At 44.1% G+C, this 20,419-nt stretch overlaps 1 protein-coding gene across 1 annotated transcript; it reads left to right on the forward strand.

Annotated features, from left to right (window-relative positions):
* The first annotated feature begins 4,074 nt into the window (after window positions 1-4,074).
* LOC8024210 ((3R)-3-hydroxyacyl-CoA dehydrogenase-like) lies at window positions 4,075-19,965 on the forward strand. Its single transcript, XM_040503520.1, has 4 exons — window positions 4,075-4,093; window positions 6,542-6,766; window positions 14,267-14,472; window positions 19,576-19,965. The coding sequence occupies exons 1-4, from the start codon at window positions 4,075-4,077 to the stop codon at window positions 19,963-19,965; spliced, it is 840 nt and encodes a 279-aa protein (XP_040359454.1).
* The last annotated feature ends 454 nt before the right edge of the window (window positions 19,966-20,419 follow it).

Here is a 20,419-nt window from a genome sequence, read left to right on the forward strand (position 1 = left end):
CTCTGCCTCCACTGCAGCCGAAGACATTGAACGACAATAGAAAACAAGAGACAGCGTCGGGTTGCATTCCCTGTTTATTTTGCTCACTTTTACACGTTACAAATTATGGTTTAGTTTACGCTCTGAACTGCCAGCGAGCATGCACATTTCTAACAAACAGAAATCCCATAGTGCTGGAAGATAGCGCTGTCGACTCCTTGCTCATGCTTCCTCCACTAGATAATCTAATACTTCCATCGACAACACTATGGTCCAATTCCAACCCTTACGCAACTATCGGTATGCGTACTCGATATCAATATGTATTTGACCAAACTGATTCAAAAAGCAATCAATAACATGAATATGATTATGAAACTGTACCTACAAGTAGCAACAGTCCAATCTATGGGGTGTTGATTCCATTCCAAAATTTGTTGGCGGCTTTTCAATTAATTTGGACGTTCGAGTTGCGATTCGCAGTGAAAGCAGTTCTTACTTACATTAGTAGTATGTTCATCACTCAAAAAAGTATGAAGTACTAAATAATACTCATAAAAATGTTGATTTTATTCTTTAGAATAAAGTTTATGGGGTATAACACGAAGCTAAAGTCGTTTATGACATTACGAAGTCAGCTTATGTAAAGTAAGACTCAGACACAACTGCAGACAATCAAGCGAAAATCGCGCAAGCTTTGGAGGTGGCAAGAGATGCTGACACATAAATATATTTACAGACCGGTGCGGGCGACCCTTGGATGTTCTTCAAGAAGGTTTGTAGAGCAAAAAAAAAAAGGGGGGGGGGTATTCTTGGAGTAAAGCTTCGATAACAGTGCAATGGTTGTTGTTCCTTCAACCGGCTAGGCAGGATTTCTAGATATTTGATTTTTTTTTTAAATAACTTATTGCTCGTTTTCAACGAGCGATGTTTGACCTTGCTTCGAACTATCAGGCGTTGGCAGCGATAGGGTAGGAACGTTCAATAACGACACAACTATGCATGTAGAAGTTCGTTTTCTCTATATTGTTTGAAATTGCTACTACGTGGCGTCAAAACCTGTTTTTTTTTCTGTGGTGATTTGCACTGATTTCATTAATGTGGTGCTGCAGAACACTACTCGCCTTATAGCGTTATTAAATATTTTCAAGATATGGTGAACAATTTTAGAAAACTGTTTCACCCTCACAGCTCTAATTGACAGCAACCCAAACGCATCAAGAAAGTTGCTAGTGTTTGTGAACTTCATGAGTGAAGTATATATATATCCGTTCGGGATAAACAAAAATGTATGTCGAAAATATGTCCGTGACTAGTTTGCCATTATAGGCGAATTCTTCTCCTCCTTGAGCGGTGATATTGAACAAGTCGAGAAAGATATTAACGACTTTAATCAAGAGGTAACCGAACTTAACAGTTAGAACTGACGCAAGGGTTCCAGTGAGGTTGTTTAAGACTAAAATATGAATCCCTGAAACACGAATACAAGAGGGCGTAGGCACACAGAACTACAATCCTTCAAATGCGTTTGCAGGCTTGTGCTTGTCCGTCCTCTCTTTCTCTCATTCTAAAGCTTACAAGGTATACCAAAGTTCGCGGCAGTTCAGAGATATCCAAGAACTAATAAAACATATTTTACTGAAGGAAAAAAGAGAACAATGAATCTAAAACATATAATCAGAAACTTGAATATTTAAATCAAAGGGATTTTTGTTTATTGTAAATTAAAAAATGAAAAAGGATATTAGGGTAATACCAACTTCCCCCCCTCTTTCCAATCTGCAACATTGTGTCATCTCGATTATTCACTTGTTCCCAAAAGGTCAAACAATTATAATAACATATCTATGATGACTGCTAACTTTTGAAGAAACAAATGACAACTAGTTTTTCCCTAGACCCAATACTGAACGATTATGCAAAGGCTTGTTCTAACAGTAGACCTTTTGCCAAGCACCAGGGAGCATGCTGGAAGTGCATCTACACACGCCATTTGCAAGAGTAACTGTTGCAGATGGCAGCACATCCACATTTATTGTTTGCCTATGCCCCACCACTCTCCTTTGTGAATTGACAGGTTTATTTTTAACCACTGAAAGAAATATCAGTTATCTATTTACTGGGTAGCTTCTTTGTGCGTTGAAGGTGTAAGAGCAATAGTTGTTCCTAAACATCGTAGTGCGCGGGCCTCCCCAGCCAATGCAGCTCTGAGAACAAAGCACTGGCTTAGGATTTACACACGACATAATCTGTCGGCACGCGTGTTTCGGCCACTCTTTCTCTTGACCCGTACCTAGTCTCTCTCTTTCAAGAGAATCGATAATTCAGAAATTCTTCAAGTCGCCCAAAACGGACCATCTTGAAAAAAAACGTGCTGGATCTCAGAAGTCATGGGAAACTTGCACAGCCATGAACGGGTATTACGCAAAATAGCAGCGCCCCTAGTGGGTCAGGTGAAAGCGAGGAGCAGGAGACTATCAACGAATAGTTTTGGTTTCTGGTTTAGCCGGATTGTGCATCTGTCGTGCTGTCGTGCCGGCACCGTCATTGCTCGCGTCGCCGTGGATAGCTGGACACTTACGCGCCATGCGGTAAGTTTCACTGTCTTCTCTTTGCGACATATTGTCACGAATAAAAACATCATAGTGATTAGTAAATCTTAAAATGAACGTTTAACGCTGCGAAGTTGTGCTGAGAAACATAAAATAACAAAGATATACTTTATCGGCGGCGGAAGGACGACTGACTTAAGCAGATATGAGTAGCTTCGCTTGTAAGCGCGTGAGTAACTAAAAGATTCCGCCCTCAAACAAACAACACGATTCTCGAGCCATCTGGAAAATTCCAGTCACGCAATCAAAATAAATATTAAAAGGACAAGCGGTGGCGGATATCAAACCCCAGCCAGTTCATTCTAAAACAAGTTGCACCGTGAAAATCGGATGATGAATTGCTTGACCACTTCTTACAACAAGCACTCCACTCCGAAGTGACTGGGTATCGGAGTAGAATAAAAACAAATAAAACGATCTTTGGTACAGTAATTGGTCCGGCAAACAAGGTCACTTCATCGATATAAGACACAAAAAACTAAAACACTATTATAAGGCAGTTACCACAAAACAGCCAGTTGAAACGTGCTGCTTGGCTATATTCGGAGCACGCACGAGCTCCGAACTCATCACGGTGGCTAATGCAAACGCGCGGCCCGATGCCTGTAAAGGCGACACCTTTCTTGTTTCGGTCTCGGTTATCTCGTGAACGTCTGGAGGAAGCGAGTAAAAACGACATGACCGCGAGCACGAAAGGAAGCGCATTCTCAAAGCGTGAATTTTTAGAGCGTCCGCACGCCATCGAAAGGCGCAACCAGTCATTTCATCTGACAATCCCGCGCCCCGCAAACTTTCGCTGCCAACTGTACCTAATTATTTCGCACTCCAAGACAACTATAAGATCTATAAAAATGCATGCGATGATTTCTACAAATTTATTTAGAAGTCCTGGTGTTCTTGCTTTAATAGCATTATCGCCCTGAAACTGTAAAGGAAAATGATAAAGTTATCAGTATGTTGCCACCGCCACACTCTCATTTTCCCTTTTTTTATATATATTTGAAGTTGATGTTTTGTTGTTGTTGATTTTTTTCTTTTATCACTTCGCACACACTTTACTTTGGGTGGAATTCGCACATGGCATAAAAGTAGAAGTTGAACACGCCGTGTGGGGCCAGATAAGTTAACTGGAAGCGTCTGCCACAAATTGCTGTTCACGCGCACCTGAAAGACTTGTCGTCGCTCGTCCTGAGGAGCGTTTTATTTAAAATCCAAAGGGGAAGCAGTATTTTGCTTCATCGAAACACCTGTTTGTAAACCTCTGCATATTTGAGTCGATCCGGACACGCCACAGCTGAGTTATATGAATCCAACGGGCATTGCTCCTATAAGCGCTCAACGGATTCAACTGTTTTAACGTAGTACTTAAGAATGTGTCGCAAACCGTTGACTATATTTTTCTTCTTTCTTCAGACGGGTAAGCCTGTTTTTGCATATATGTTGCTCGATGGTGCTCGTATGATAAGACGCCGGCCGGGATAACATGGCACTTCATTTCGAAGGCTAGTGCGGGTTTCTGATTTTAATTGCGTGTCCATGAAAGTCATTTGTAAATAGCCTCGACGTCACGCAACACCGTGACGCTGTGTCGTGACCTGATCTGACATTCCTCTGTCAGGCTGCATAGTTTTATTTTTGTATCCGTAATGCATTCCACACATGCTACGTTTCGCTGGTAGACCAAAAGATCGCCTTATTATTTCTTTTTTTACTTTCTTCTAAAGTAAATAGCCTTGTTCTCAAAAAAGAAAAGCTCCCCACTTTCCCCTCTAGATTTTCCCTACAGACAAATATTCTGCTAAACCTTACCCTAGTAAAGCTGCCGATTTCAACGTAACTCGTGAGCTTACACTATACAGTGATATTCTATGGTGTTTCGTTCCCAAACTTATATATGTCCTTCAAATATTGTTGTAAGTACCAAGGCGTGCAAATAAATTTATTGGCGTTTCGAAAAATTAAACACAATTCAGATCATGAAACCATACTTTTTGTTTTGTGATCAGCATGAAAATGTCCGGTTGCGAAAAGTCAAGACCACGTGTGTACTGTTAAACCCGCTTTTTTCCCGGCCTCTATTTTTCGCGAATCTTTCATATAGGACATAATCGCGACCACTAAATTTGGCAAATTTGAGACACCTGCATCGTTATTTCGCGAATTTTTTAATTCGCAAAATACGGGAAACTTAAGAGCTCCTGAGAATAAGGGTTTTGCAGTATATGGTAATAACGTTATCAATGCCTCTTCGGTACCTTAGGTGTAGATTCTAAAATTACGCGCGAGTTTCCCACGTCATCTTGTGTATTTCGGTTGTATTCTTCGCTGATACGAGCAAAATTGTAATCTTCCTCTGTTGTCTCGAACTCTATTGGGCGTACGAGCCAAGAGAAAACAGGAAATGTTAAAAACCGTTTACTTCGTATTTTAACGTTCCGGAAGTCGGTTATAGACCCTTTTCCAGCTTACAAACATGAACTGTCGCTTGCGTCCCAAGCAACTTGCCGTCGCATGCACCGTCTTTGCAAGCCTGTTGAGCTTACTTACGCCGCCAGTGCTAGAAAGCATAAACGCTACATGGACAACGAAGTTGAAGATTTAACGAGAGTCGTCAGCTGTACAATATTACGTCTTTGAGGAGGCCAAGCTGGTTTACAAAAATACACGATACATCTTAACATATATTCCACTGCTTCGTTCTCTTGGTGTTCACCTGGTGAATAAGAGTTTAACGTTTTATCTGCATTTCAAGCAGCGGTCTTAAGGTGGCCCTTGTTTATTCGTTTTATAAATCGAGATTTCTCTAGGACGTCAAAGACTGGAACATCACCTGGTGGCGTTTGCCTTAAAAAGGGTTTATATATTTGACTATGAATACCAAACCTGTTGGACATATAAGGTTACACAACTTGTCTTTCAGGGTTTGTGTCTGAGGTGATATTTTTTATATAAATTCCTGCGTGTGATAATTGATTCCCCTGATCTGATGTCTATCAACATTAATATTCCGAAGCCGGCTTTGCGAACCTCTCCGACGTTTGTTGCGCGTCAAGTTACCCGAAATATTCCCTTGTATTGCATTCAGCACTCGCATTGTAACCTTTGTGTAACACAGTTTCATATCTTTGACATATGTTTTGTTGCGATTAAGTCGTTCATTACCACTGCCTAATATACCTTCCACACATCATTAGAGAGGCTTTGGCTCTCCGAGAGCACTAAGAATAAATGAATGATTGAATAATTATTTAAAGAAATGATCCACTTGGTTTTGCTACCCGGCAGCAATCTCTTCCAGCTCTCCCCGCTATCAGCTTTACAAACAAATATTTAGTTCCCGGGGAGTGTTTGCCTTGCCGAAGAAACTTTACCCGATCCGCTCACGTTTAAACGCAGAAAAATACGTTGCGCATACAGTGATTTTCTTTGATACGCTAAAAAGGGCAATGCGAATAATAACGGGTTGATTGGTCTGACTAATGTGCCAGTGGTGTCCTAAAGCGATGGTATCAACCCTCCGTCTATAAACCGTTTCCAACTAACCGCGATTGCCACCGTCGCTACAATCCGATGCGGCCAATCAGGCAACGGTGAAAGTGCGTCGTCATGGTGATCGTCGTTTTTGTGCGTCTTCTATGCCCGGCTAACCCAATCACGCTCGGAGAAAAGTACAGTATCACGGCGCATTCAGAGTGCGTGATTGCTTTAGCCTGGGATATAGCAAATGCACAAAAATAACGTGTAAGCAGCTCTCGTGTATAGCGGCATTACGTAAAATACATCTAGCCTCCTGGCTCTCAGTTTATAAAAAAAGACCTGGCAATGTTCCCAATCAGGGAACCATCTATCCAGTGAGTGAATAGGGTAGGGTCAGAATAAATATCGAGTCGTGTAATCTTGCCACAAGTATATATATATTCGTTAAATGTTTGTTTTTTTCGCGCTTCTAGGTATTGCGCTCTACCAGGCCGACGGCGAGAGGGACGACCCTGGCTCTCCAGGTGCTCAGACCGTGTGCCAGTCTCTGGGACTCGGCGGCCGCTTGGCCCTCGTCACCGGGGGCGCCAGTGGAATCGGGAGGAGCGTGTGCATGGTGCTCGCACGGGAGGGCGCCACAGTCGTCGTGGCAGACAAGAACAGAACGGGCTCGAATGAGACCTTAGAGATGCTGCGAAGTTCGTCGATTTACTTACTCCTCCATTAAGCCGCCACGCGTTCTTTAGAGCCTTGATTGACCATACACGTCAGAAACTTACACTTTTCTTCATTCAGCATTTCAAAATGCAAAATAACACGATGTCAACAAAACAAGCATCAGTTAATGTCGTGTAGAAACATGTCACTGATTTGCTGAACATTTTCGCGAGTTATTAGATTTGACTTCATTCTTCGTGTAAATTCCTAACCGCCCTGCAGTGCTGTAAAACGCTAAACAAAAAAAAAGAAACAAAAAAAAGTCATATGACTTAAACAATGACGGCATTGAGCTTCTATATCGTTTTTTGCGCTATGTTCAAGCTTTGACGTGGCTACGATTCAGTGGATCCGATTAAAGAGGCATGAAACTATTTCCTAACTTTTTCCTGGACAGCTTTTCTCCTCAACTGAAACGAAACATGCGAAATCGCGTGGTAGTTGCATGACATTTCACCGTAACGGAAAGTTCTCTCAGTCGTCTTGGGTCGGCAGGGTTAGCCGTCAGTGTTCCTTGCGTCAGGTGCAATCGCCGATGAATGTCGTGCTACAGCGACAACCCTCCCGGCTTTCTTGCCGACGGCATTCCCTGACTGGACAATCTAAATAATTTTGCTTGAAACGGCGGAAATAAGAATAGTGTCAGATTGTCGACTTTGATAGTGTTGGTTTCGGAATGCGATAACTTCCAGTTTTCATCATGCTGTGTGCAAGATATATCAAATGCCGTCACGGCACTTAAGGTCCACGACCGCGAATCCAAAATTTGTCGACAGATGGATTGTTGCTGACTGCATAGGTCCCACTGACGCAGGGAACGTGTCAAATGCGTGAGAAGGGGCCGGCGGTCATGTTTTGGGTACCGCGTATGTATTAGAGTGAAAAGGTGAGATCTTTCGATTCGAAAAGTTATGAAATAGTCAGCCATATTTTCAAAATCTTAGTTGAGAAAAGCAGTCTTCAGTTCTTTTACCTTCTTTTTTTTGGCCCACTAAACGCTATACAATTTGCGCAGTTCCACTCTAAAATCATTTACCCCAGAACAAAATTCCTTTCATGGCAAGCCGCACCTAAAGTAAATAGGACGGCGCTGGTTACCTTCGGGAGTTTGCTGTCATCGGCTAGACCATTCACCCAGAATCATTTTTTTTAAATGCGTTATCACTTAAATAAAATATTTTTCCGGAAATTTGAAAGAAAATGGTTATGCTGATCACTGTGATGATTTAACTAGCTTCAAAACATATTGGCACGTGCCTGACGGAGGAAGAACGCTTCTTCCCACTCGTAGAGTATTCGAGATTACTTTTTCCAAGAGTGCGAAAGGTAAGGAGTCCAACATGACCTTGCCGAGTCAGTCTCGCCCTAGCTTACTGTCAAATATTTTATGTTGAACATTCGAGACATCGAGTGTATTAGATAATGAGACGATTGTGGCCATGCTGAGTCATTCACTTTCGTGAGATCCAGTTGTCACGCCACCTACACATCGTCACTCGCTGCTGCCGCCCACGATGCTCGGTGCTGCATTCTTGACGCTCGTTCTTTCTTCTGGTTATGGCAAACGTTCGCCGACTTAACTTTTCAGTTTACGCTCATCGACCCTTCTCCATCCGCGTCAATAAATAATGAAGATCTTCACTATCAACTCAGGTATACAGGCACAGCTATACGACTTTTAAATCATTCTCTTCTGGGGTGCATATTTTATTCATCAAAATATTATAAAAGCAAAACTGCGTAACGTAGCATCCTCAACGGCGGAAGAACTTGCAGTGAAATGGGGAGCCATGGAACATAGTAGTTATCAAATTCCAAACCTCTGAATGACCTTCGCCGACTCAAAATATGCACTCCTAGCTCTGTCCTCAACGAATAAAAGAGTCCGCATATTCACCTCATTCACGCAATCCTGCAAATTCACCTCCACTCATCAGTTCAAGTAAATACGGTAGTCCTACATTGGTATGACGACATTCTGAGAACGCTGGAAATGTGATTGCAGTCAAAGACTCTTTACTCCAAGACCGCAAACACAAGCTGTGCAACTGGACTGCATACGACTCTCAAAGAAATACGATGACGATACAACTGGGTCGAAAAATAAGCAAACAAACTAGAGTTTACTACCTTCATGTGCCATGGTCAACTTCGGAGGATGGGCATATAGTCACGATAGCACTGAAATATTATCTTAGTATAGTTTGTTTCAGCTTCCGTCCGAACGCAGCCATAGGCTGAGGGACGGTTCGCTACTCCGAGAAGAGCATTCCTACGCACCAAAAAGTAGTCCACAAAAGTGATTTTCCAAAAAAAAAAAATGTTTTCTGCGTAAACATTGCACAATATTCCAGATGTGTACTGCTGAGAAGGATTTGCAACTAAACGAATTAAATATATGAACTTTATGTTTTTATTAATATATGTAAATAACATCTGATTTGGAAAAAAAAACACGTACATCCCCTGGCAACCCGGCTGCAGTGCTCGGTTTTTCTGCCTGATTTCTTTCCCGGAATGGCCGAATCATGTTTTCTTCGCCGAGTCGCTTCAAAACGTCCTTTCGCAAAAGCACGTTTGGCCATCATGCGCGAGAGGTCGTGATGAATGTCTACTTTCAAATTCGGCAGGAGACTCCGGCCGCGTCGTACCGCGAATGCGTTGTAAACAAGAAAAGTGTCCGGGCCACTACAATTCACTGATACGCGGCGAAATTAGGGCACCCCTGTTTTCGCCAATCGGATTGAACGCCAAGAAGCTGGTGGAAAGGACTGCTCCTCGATCCCTTGTATATCCAGATGATGCAAGGAAACATCAAGGGCCGGGTCATCGGACACCTTGCAATGTGTACTACATCTCGAAATTATGCCGAAATGCCGAACAGGTGGAAAGCTCGGACACAGATGCCAGCGGCCAGCCTACGTACAGACCTCCCCTGTGACTAAATTTCAGAACGTAAAAGGGCGTTTTTTAAACCTGTAGCAGACGATACCGTTGATACACCCGTAGCAGATGAAATACTCGGCGAGCGCGGGCTGCGTGGACGACCAGCGGCGCTGCGGACTGTTACAAAAATGCAGGCGAGATCGCGTGACCTATTGCAGGCGTGTGATTGGCTCCGGCCACACATAGCTTTGGCTGCACTCGGATGGAAGCTGAAACGAAGTATAGTACTCGTTTATTAAATATACTCTAAGCGTTGGTGTAACTCCGATGTACAAGTTTCTTTTAGAGGGCAGCTCTTAGGGGCCCCTTTCCACCCCCCCCCCCCCAAAATCACGTGACCCCCCCCCTCCGACACGTGACCCCCTGAGGTGACGCGACCCCTCCCCCCATGAAGTCACGTGAACCCCCTGAGGTCACGTGACCCCCTGAGGTCACGTGACGCCCCCCTCCCCAAGGTCACGTGACCCCCCTGAGTCCACGTGACCCCCTTGACGTCAAACGACCCCCCCTGAGGTCACGTGACCTCAAGGAGTCAACTGTCCCTCAGTACGCTTCCATCCTCCTCCTCAAAGAGCTGCGCTCTAACCGGCGTTACAGGGAATTGTAAACGGCTTTCATTTTTTACTATCTCTTCTCCTCGTCTTTTATACTTTTTTCTTTTATTTCTAGTCCGTAACCCTACTCCACTCTTTTCTTTTTCTTCGCGAAATAGCAAAAGAGCTCTGAGAGTAGGTTCACCTCTTTGTGTATGAAAATAAACAAGTTTTCTCGTTTCCACAGCTTATTTGTTTTTGTTTTTTTTGTTTTCTTAAACGTCTCTTGAAACTTGAGTCTAAGAGAAAAGTTAATCCCGTGAGGAATGCTATAACAGTATTTCAATAGCAGGGTTGTCCGCAGTAACTAAAACATCCTTTACGCAAAGATAGCACTTTTGTTTCTATGAAACATGAGCCACTGCGTAGCGTGATTAGTCATGCGGTGCACTGACTGCGCACGTGTGATTCTGCCCCACATCGTCAAGAAAGCGAGAAAGGATAATTTCCTTTTTTTTTTTCGGATGCTCCGCGCAAAAAGTGGTCTGCGGGTAAAGTCAAACACGAACTACTGATCACGGCAGTACTTTCAACGCACTTGTACGAAAGCCACAACGAAAAGCTTCACATACAGGTTGTTTCACGGAACTATCGCTAAGTCGTTCTTGCGAAAAGTAAGCTACGCAGAGAAAAAAAAAATACGTTGCTGTCTTTTGTGTTTCTTTCACCGGGAATATTTTATGAATTTATTAAGGTTCCGTAACACAAGGGTCTTATGAAGAATTCTCTTTTACGAGGAAATTATGAGGAATTCGCTTTGGTACGAGTAATTGTTTAAGATAATTTTAATACTTGGAACGTTTTTGGGATACTGTAAACACCTTAATTTTCGCGAGGACCTCGCTTTTCTGAATTTCGCGAATCGCCCACAATTCGCTAAAAATAGGTCTGGCGAACAATTCCAGTAATATGTAAACACAATGTAGTGTTTATTGAGATCCCACCACGCCGCAAGATTTAGAACCCACGAAATATTTTAAAACTTCAGCTTTGACCTAAATCGCGCAATACTGAGCCCGCGAAAAATATGTTGTTTACAGTAATTGAAAACCACTAAATCAAAATACTTTAAAAGCTATATATTTGAACGTTTATTTAATTTTAGGTTCCTGTGAAATGCCACCTACGCGCCAGCCGTTCTGATCGATCTTGACAAAGCGCGCAACAAACGTGCGACACCATATAATCTTTGCACAAGTGTGTAGAATACAAGAATCATAGGGCATTTTTTAAATGTCATTCGAGCAGTACAGCGTATAATTTCACCGGCCTACGTCACACCTCGTTCCTTCCTACGACAATTGGAAGGGATAGATGCGCGGCCTTCGCCGCCGTTAGCGGGACCGCTGACACAGATATATCTTCTGATAGAACACAGAAACACAACGCGAATTGAAGTTTAATGTTGTGTGTCTCCTTTTCTGTTGTTATCGACACTAAGTAAAATGCCTCGTGTGCCCGACAACTTTTTCTGGAAACTGGAAGTATAGATCGGTTTTCGGTGACGTCTAATGTTCTTAGTAAAATTATACAATAATTTAATATAATGTAAACACTCAAATCTAATTCAGAGTAAATTATAGCGAACGTGACAACTTTCCCTGGCTGAGCCATTTTCTAAAGGCGATGTGAGATCGATTTCCTTTTTTTTTTAATGTGTACTTTTCGCAAGAACAGTTGAGCCAGGGTTCCGTAAAACACCTTGTATATACGTCTTTGTTCATTCATCAGAGGAGAGTATTTATCAGTGCAGGTTTTCACAGCCAAAAGATTAGTCTTGAAATGAACTGGGACATTATCACCGCTGCATTTTCCACAAAAACGGAGCTGATTAGCGCAGAAAATTCCCCTGAAAGCCGTTACAATGCAACCACAGCCGATGCTGCTGCACTTAAATTCCGGATGCGGACTACAGAGAATGATGAACGAGTTAAATCGAAGAGTAGTTGCCTGAGGAGGAAACAAGAAAGCACAAAACGGATGCAGACACGTGGTGCCTTGCAATTGAGATAAAGTAAAAAGTTTCCTGTGAACACCTGCAGCGCGTACAGGAATTAGTTACTTTTTGAGTTTGCTTAGTAGCCTGTACATTCCGGTAACATTTGCGTGGCGAACTCCATGTGGCCCTTATATAACCTCCGTCCAGCAACGATCCCTATATTCTCATTCTGTACAAGGCTAACCTGGCTTTGTATCTTACTTTTTTGTATCATCAAAAATCAACACTCTGGTTACGACTGCTCCTGCAGGGGCGGTTTTCTGGTGAAGGCCGCTATGAATCCCGGTTGCTAAAATAGTTTCACGAGGGTCTTCCTAACACGTGACTGCCTCAGAGGGCAGAAAAAAACATATTGTTTCAGGCGATCTCGCTCGGCGGACGTAAGCCTTGCCTGTCGTTTTCTCTAGTTCTCGTTTCACACAACCTTCCCCAGGAATAACATTACGTACCGCTTCTAAGGTATGCAAACGAGGCGCAATTTTTTAACAATATTTTCTAGGGAGGGAGAATAGCAGAAACAAAGGTAAACAAAACACTCCAAACACAAGTAGGTGTGTTTGGAGATTTTATTCTCATTCTTGCCCAAATCGCCGCACCTTTTTATTAATTGAATTACTATCATAATCATTTTACTTACATTTTGATGTTGTTCACCCTCTTCCTGCACTCAAAAGCGGTCTTCAATAATCGAAGCGAGGACGGACATACGGCAGCTATTTGCGTTTATCGGCGCAAGCTAGTTTAGGCTGTAAAGTCAAGGGTGGCGCTGCTTTCAGAGTGTTCCGACGCTGCCAAAGCTGCGTGCGAGAGCGCGTTACTTCTTTGGCCTCTCTTTCGCGCTAGATATCGTTGGAAAGAGATGCAGGACGAAACCACGTGCTCTCGCAGCATTGCTGAGTTGCAGCACTGAGGAAGCGACGCCAGCCTTGAAGACGCAGCAGAACATAGCTGACGCCGAGAGAGACTAATAGCTTCCGTAGTTCCATCCACGCTTAGCTTATTAAAATCCCCTTCTGGACGCTGAAAAATTATCAAGAGGCATAAAACATAAGTAAAATAAACCGCCTCTTGGTACTTCAACAGCGGCATATAAAGTATAATGGGAAGAGGTTGTGTTAGCCGAAAACTAAAGAAAAAAAAACGGACAAAAGATGCGCCTTTCCAGCAGACTCGGATGAAACGCTACTACTTCTTGCTCTCTCAGCCTTTGAGGCGACTATAAAATACCTCTTACGATTATGGTGGCCGCCGGGAATGATAGCCTCATTCATCTGCACCCCTTCCCTGGCCTTGTGCCGTACTCTCCTATAAAAATTGTTCCTCCACAGTGTTCAACTAGTATAGCAGTATATTGATTCACATAAATACTTGCTGTATAAATATCCGCAACGTAAATTTTGCCGAGAATTTCACCACACGGAACGAAGACAAGCTTCCCATTACAATGTCTCGGCTGTAAGCGGAGTTTTAGCCCTCCGCATTGTGAATGGCGTACATATCTTTTCTACGTGGGCATCGCAATCTTCCATTCTGGAACTTTCGGTGTGCGTGAAATAATCGCTTTCCTCTTGCCTCGCCGGTAAAACAAGTTAGCATTTGAATTGCAACCGTCATCCCTTCTTGTTATGTCCTTCCTATGTGTATTTTTTTTTACTTTATCAGAGTCCTCTTGCTTTTTTTTTTTTTTTGCGGAACGCACACCAGGTACGAAGACAATCTAACTTGGTGCGAGGCTAAACAAAAAAGATGTATAAGGCTCCTAGCCCTCTATATGATGTATGGAAAAGGTTCACGTAAGGAACATTTTCTGCCTAAACAGCCGATTATGTAAGGGTATATGGAACTCTATTACTTTGTCCTTCAGGATGATTTCATATCTCTAACCTCCTACTGATTGCGTACTGGCTTATCGTTCGTTTTCTTTGTGTGCGCCTGTTTTACAGAATCATACAACGGGGATCACCGGGCAATATACGTGGAAGTCTCCAATTCGACCGCTGTCAGCAATCTGTTTGGAGAGATCCAGTCTTCCTTTCCAGGAAGAAAGGTCAGCGTTGTGGTGAACTCCGCAGGCATCCTGGGAACCCCAGAGCCCATTGAGGAGACGAGCGACACAGACTTTGACGATGTACTTGCCACCGACTTAAGGGTAAGGCTACACTATACCATGAACCATGCTTCGCACAGCTTGGGACAAAATATTCGGCGTTCACTTGTTTTTATTCAAATTAAAAGTAACAACTTCACGCAAAAAACAACTATGCAAGTGGCTAACGAAAATATCTGGAACGCACGCACTTACACAACACCGGGTCAGCCTAACGTTGTTTCTTTCATTGTAGTCACTGACTGCGACAGAAACGTAGGACGTGTCGAGCCCCAAACATATTCTGACTCCCAAAAAGCCAATAAAAAAGAAAAAAAGACATTATCGTTTAGAGAGCGTAAGGTTTGTCTGCTATCCGATATATACCGCCACTGGTTTACGCTGTTTACAATATATTTAGCCAGTGTAGTACGACTTCTAGCCTGCGTTGTATAATGTACATAGCTCACTAGCGATACAAGGCCGCACGCCGGTCCGATGCTCATCCGGGTCGAAACGGGGAGAAGTGGGGATTGAAGACAGTATCCATGGGGTTCTGCAGCCGGAGCTTTCACTCACGGTGCTCCGAGCTGGGGAGCACAACACACTCAGCCACCGACCCTCCTCTTGTCACTCCCCAGTCGACAAGATTTCGGCATGAGCGAATAAGAACTCCGAAAACAAAATTACCGAGCAAGAAGTTTAAGCTTAAAGGGGCCCTCCGGAGCTTTCTGCGATCGTCAGTTTATGTTGTTATATAGCGTAGTAGGTGCAAGTAAATGTGTATACAAAGTTTTAGATTACAAAACCGTTTATTAAGCAGATCGCAGCAGAAATATATCGGGATTATTTTCTCTTGGAAGACAATCTCCAATTCCCTGCCCATCGCTAAAGCGTGACCAATGGAAATGCTGCATCTCGCGGTGAATGCGAACGTTATTGCAACACTTTTGAAGCTTGTGGAAAATTAGAGTTTGAGAAAAACGTAAACTTATTGTGGTGCGGGAAACTTAGTCCGCAATTATCGCTCCAAAACCAGCGAACTATGTTTTCTCCCCGCAAGCTTGTTGCTAGCGGGTGATGCGTCGGCTCGTCAGCTCGTCTGCTTCCCGGGGCGTCTGCAGGCGTGCGTTTGCGGGACACGTGTTCCTTCTTCCCGTAGATAACGACTCTGAAGCCAGCTTTGCGATCCTTTCACGTCAACGAGTCAAACTTTTCCTTGTCATCTGTGGAATGCGACTGCGTTTTGCTGTAGCAGCGCGACGAACGAGGACTGCCGAGCACAAAGTCCGGGCACCATGACGACGGTCCGCGCGTGTTCGAGAGATTCCTCCGCGGGTCGGCGGTCGGCCGCGTTGGTGACACGCAGTGACGCCGGAATCCTTCGTTTGCTATTGGCTGACGCGTAAAGAGATGCCCGTCCCGTTTTCCGGGGTCATCTCAGAAAGGTGGGCGTGCCGGGGACTTTGATAGCAATTTTAATAGGGAAATCCGCCGCGCATAACCGTAAGTTTATGATTTTTAGGATCCTTAGGGCTGTGGATTGAGTTTCCGCTATAAATAGACCACCGCAGTACGCTCCGGAGGGCCCCTTTAACGAGCTAAGCCCTGCGTCTCGTGGGCTCCCTGAGACTATATTGCATTCTCCTCTTTCAAACATCGGTGAAAACAGTGCGCTCTCTTTAGATCTTTTTAGAGCGCAGCTCTTAGACGCCCGTTCCTGGTTTGAGCAGCGTCGCCATAACCGCGTGATGACGATGACGATGAGGATGACGTGATCATACAGTCATCGTATGACGTCAACGTCATCGTCATCATCACTGATGACGTCATCAGTTATGATGACGATGAAGCTTAATTCCGGCTTAAGTTAGCGGGAAAAGAATACTCCGCTATATCAAGCGGAAGAAGCTTCCCTGCTAAATATAGAGGAGAAACATTTTCCCGCTACATTTAGCGGAGAAAATTGCCCCGCTAACTCTAACGGAAAACCTTTTCCCGCCAAACTTAGCGGAATATTTTCCCCGCTAAATTTAGTGGAAAACATTTTTCCGCTTAAATTAGTAGAACAAAGTTCCCCGCTAAATCTAGTGGAAAAAATTCCCCGCTAAAGTTAGGGGAAAATCGTCCGGCTAAATTCCTGCTAAATTTACACGCGGTGCTCTCACCAAAGTTGTGCATTTTCTGCGACTTGCGTTAAGCACACGTCGATCCATATCCATGTGAGTAGTGGGGGACTTTCCACCTTCTCCCCTCAGTACCCTTCCCTCCCCCTCCTGAGGAGCTGCGCTCTAATTCGGCGTTACAGGGAATTGTATACATCTTTAATTTTTTCCTTCTCATTCTTTCACACGCTATTTTCAGCGACTTCGGGATCACTGCTTTAGGGATTCCTCGTATAACCACTCCTTATGCAACTCGTTAAATAAAAGTGGCAATCCTTCCAAACTCGCCTCATTACGGTGCATCCTTCCAATCAAAGGCAAATGTATTAAAGCATTCACACGGCACCCCAGCTCTCGTGTATTAGGACGTCGCCAAGCTGTTTTCACAGTCACAGTAAGTGATTTCTGATTTGAGAAGCTTTCATCTAAATAACCACTGTTCATTGGGATTGCCGGCTTGAAAAGTAGGAAGCATCATCGTCCGAACTCTGGTTGTTTGCTTTTCCGAACAAAACCTTTGGTCATCCACAAGCTCCGAATCATCCCCGGTAATTCAGGCACAATATGCCGTGACCCTTCAACGTCACATCGAAGAGCATGCGCGTGTACACGGGAGAGTGAGGTACACCAATACCGCCCAGAGAAGAAAGAGTAAGTGCTTAATTTTGCTGCGTCACTAAAGATGGCCACCGTATGCCAGAGATTGGACACGACTGCGGTGTCAGCGTTCGTGCTGGGATTCGTCTTCTTACTGATTTAACACAAAGTTCAGCCGAACGCAGACGCCGTAGTTGTGTCCAACCTCCGGCCTACGGTGGGCTTCTTTAGTGACGCAAGAAACTTCAGCACTTATGCTTTCTGATCTACGAGGTGTTGGGAACACGGGCCTTCCCCCTCTACGTATCGCTCTCGTACGTGGCTTTCTGGAGACCGAGGTACACGTGTCGTTCTCCCCTGCTTGTTGCGCGCAAACGCGCGACAAAGAACGAGGCCGAGGCGCTTATTGGACATGCTTATGTTCGTGGAAGCGCTCTGCGCCATACAAGAGAGGTCCATTCTAAGGGTTATTTTTTTTAGTGTGTGGCTTAAAACGTAACTGTAGCAGTAATGATGTTCCAAACTCATTATTAACGTGCGTGTTAAATTTAGTGATCTGTAGCTTTTTTCGAGATTCCTTTAGCGGGAATAATATTTTCGAGTTGGCAATAGCGATGATGACTGAAGGTGACAGTCGCAACAAGAACCCACGTCGGTAAACAAAAATGGCAATGAAGGTGACTATGAGGGTAATGACGACGACAAACGCTGACGGCGAACGACCACCAGCACGAACTTCTCACGACATGTACCCGACGAAACTGTGACGGTCATTAATTGCGCAGATGTCAAGACATATTGATGCGAGGATATTATTTCTTTTTTTTTATGACAAGCCGCGGGCCGCAGCTTCATTTAGGGGGTGTAATGCATCTTGCGTGGCGTAGTTGGCAACGCTCGCAGCTGCTACTCTGAGGAACAAGGCTCAACTTCGATTCGGCCAGGTCCTTTCTCCTATTAATATTTGCTCTTCTTGAAACTTTCAGCCTATTCAGCTGTCATCGAGTGTCGTGGTTCAACAACGTTCCTGAACGTAAAGCGTATATTCGCAACTCCAGACCGGTGTTCGGCATTTCGCGAACGAAAGAACGAATCGGAGGAGCGGGAGGCAACGGCTGCAGAGACGCTGGCAGGGATTGTCGGCATCGGTGCAGCTGTTACCGCATCATTCTCGTCGCCGTGCTAATGTATTATGAGGTTTAAACGAAAGACGCGAGTGCTTCAGAATATAAATTCTTTTCTGGTGTGAAGCTTTCAAAATCATCATGCTCATTTTGTTAATATATATATATATATATATATATATATATATATATATATATATATATATATATATATATTGCAAACTGAGCAGCGCGGGCGCCCGGGAAAATCATGGAGAACATATTCCCGTTTTTTCCGCCATTTTTAAACTACCCCCCTGCCCTCTGTATGGCGTTGGAATTGCGACTAAAAGCTGCAGTAAAAGGCCGGTTCAGGATAGTCTCTCTTTCGTTGCAAAATGTACGGTTCTTTGTGGTTTCCTTTTCGTGTGGCTCAGGTTCGCCCCGGTAAATGTTTATTTTTAGTTTTACGTTCCTCTGCCTTTTTCTTTTATCCGTGACACCCTTACAAGAACGTCGACCGAACGGCAGGCCGGTCTGCGCCGCATACTGGAGCGCTGCGGCGATATCAGCCCGAATAGTCGCGTGAGAACAAAGCTTGTTTCTGTGGTTAGTGCGCATGCGCTGACTGCAAACAACCACTGTAATGAATAGCCCTACCAACGCAAAAAATACAGGGGCCGTATGCAGTCAGCAGAAAAACCTAGAAGACGACGCTCACATATGAACGTTATGTGCGTACTCGGGATCATTTTGTTTTCTCATATCGCTACAGCGTTCCGTGATACGGCGCTGACCGTGACGCGGGTCGACGCTCTTAAAATAATATCAAAATAACCAATCGGAAGATTTTTTTTACACGTACCATCTCAGTGGGCTTTTAAAATAAACTATGTTTATATGCTCATCATCACGAGCAAACCGTTATATTCCAGCGTGAAATTCCAGCGGTACATATTACACGTAGATTATATATCAACTATGCTCTCTGGGCTACGTGTGCCCTATGGGCCATGGCCCATTTAGACCTTAGCCCACAGGAACGGATAATGATGTTACCATGCCACGTGAAACCATGATGTCGCATTACACCCTAAGGTCACGTGAGGGCAGGAAGTCACGTGTCCTGTGACGTCAGTGATATCATGACATCGCGTGACGTCTTGGGGTCACGTGAACTTTGACGTCAAACGCACACACACACACACAGACGGCATGTGCTCAGATCATATCTTCTCATTCTGTGAGCGTCTGAGTATATGTTATGATCAAGGTATGCGTTTTTTTTCTCTCACTCGCAGGGAACGTTCTTCATAAACCGAGCGTCGGTGAGGCACATGCTGGCTAACAACGTCACGGATGGCACCATCGTGAACATCGCTAGTGACCTCGCGACAATCGGCTGTGCTGAACTCCCTTCCTATTCCGCCTCCAAGGGCGGCGTCGTCTCCCTCACCAAGGCAGTGGCCCTCGAAGTGGCCACTAAGGGCATCCGTGTCAATGCCATTCTGCCGGGTCCCGTCGATACGCCTATGCTCACCAACCTACCCGAAGAAAAGGTGGCCTCTTTCGACAAGTCAGCGATGTTCAAGCGCAGGGCAAGGCCTGAGGAAATATCCGAGACGATCGCGTTCATGTGTAGTCCTAAGAGTAGCTTCATGACGGGAGCTGCCATCGATGTAACGGGATGAGCGATAGCTCAGCATTTTTGGTAAAAAATAAACGCCCAGTACACGATGTGGAAGTAGAACCGTAGAGACTTGCACAATGTGTATTTTTTATCTATGCCACCTGGTTTTGCCGGTCGTGAAATCGAACGTTTATGCAGACAAAACAATTCACACCAACACATTATGAGTGACATGCTTGGGAGGCATCCCATGGATAATATCAAATTTTAATATTTTAAAACGCAAACAAAAGTTAACATAGTCTGCCCAATCATCGGATAGTCAATTGTCCCTTTTTGTAAGTAGGGTCTGGCTAGTTAGTACATAGTCAATTGTCCATCCCTGAGAAGCGCGGCTTGGCTTATAATACGCATTTATTCACCTCCGCACTTCACATCTGCTTAAAGCTTTTTTTTATTATTATTGACTGATTTAGAGGGTTTAGATGACGCTCAGTAAGTTTTTGGTTGTTTTA

Source organism: Ixodes scapularis, unplaced genomic scaffold (genome assembly GCF_016920785.2).
Source record: "Ixodes scapularis isolate PalLabHiFi unplaced genomic scaffold, ASM1692078v2 ptg000292l_1__unscaffolded, whole genome shotgun sequence".
Lineage (NCBI taxonomy): Eukaryota > Metazoa > Arthropoda > Arachnida > Ixodida > Ixodidae > Ixodes > Ixodes scapularis.

Excerpts from the sequence above, each read along its gene's own strand:
- LOC8024210 (XM_040503520.1), top strand. Across the intron at positions 6,767-14,266 it reads GACCTTAGAGATGCTGCGAA|AATCATACAACGGGGATCAC; the intron begins GTTCGTCGATTT and ends CCTGTTTTACAG. Across the intron at positions 14,473-19,575 it reads TACTTGCCACCGACTTAAGG|GGAACGTTCTTCATAAACCG; the intron begins GTAAGGCTACAC and ends TCTCACTCGCAG.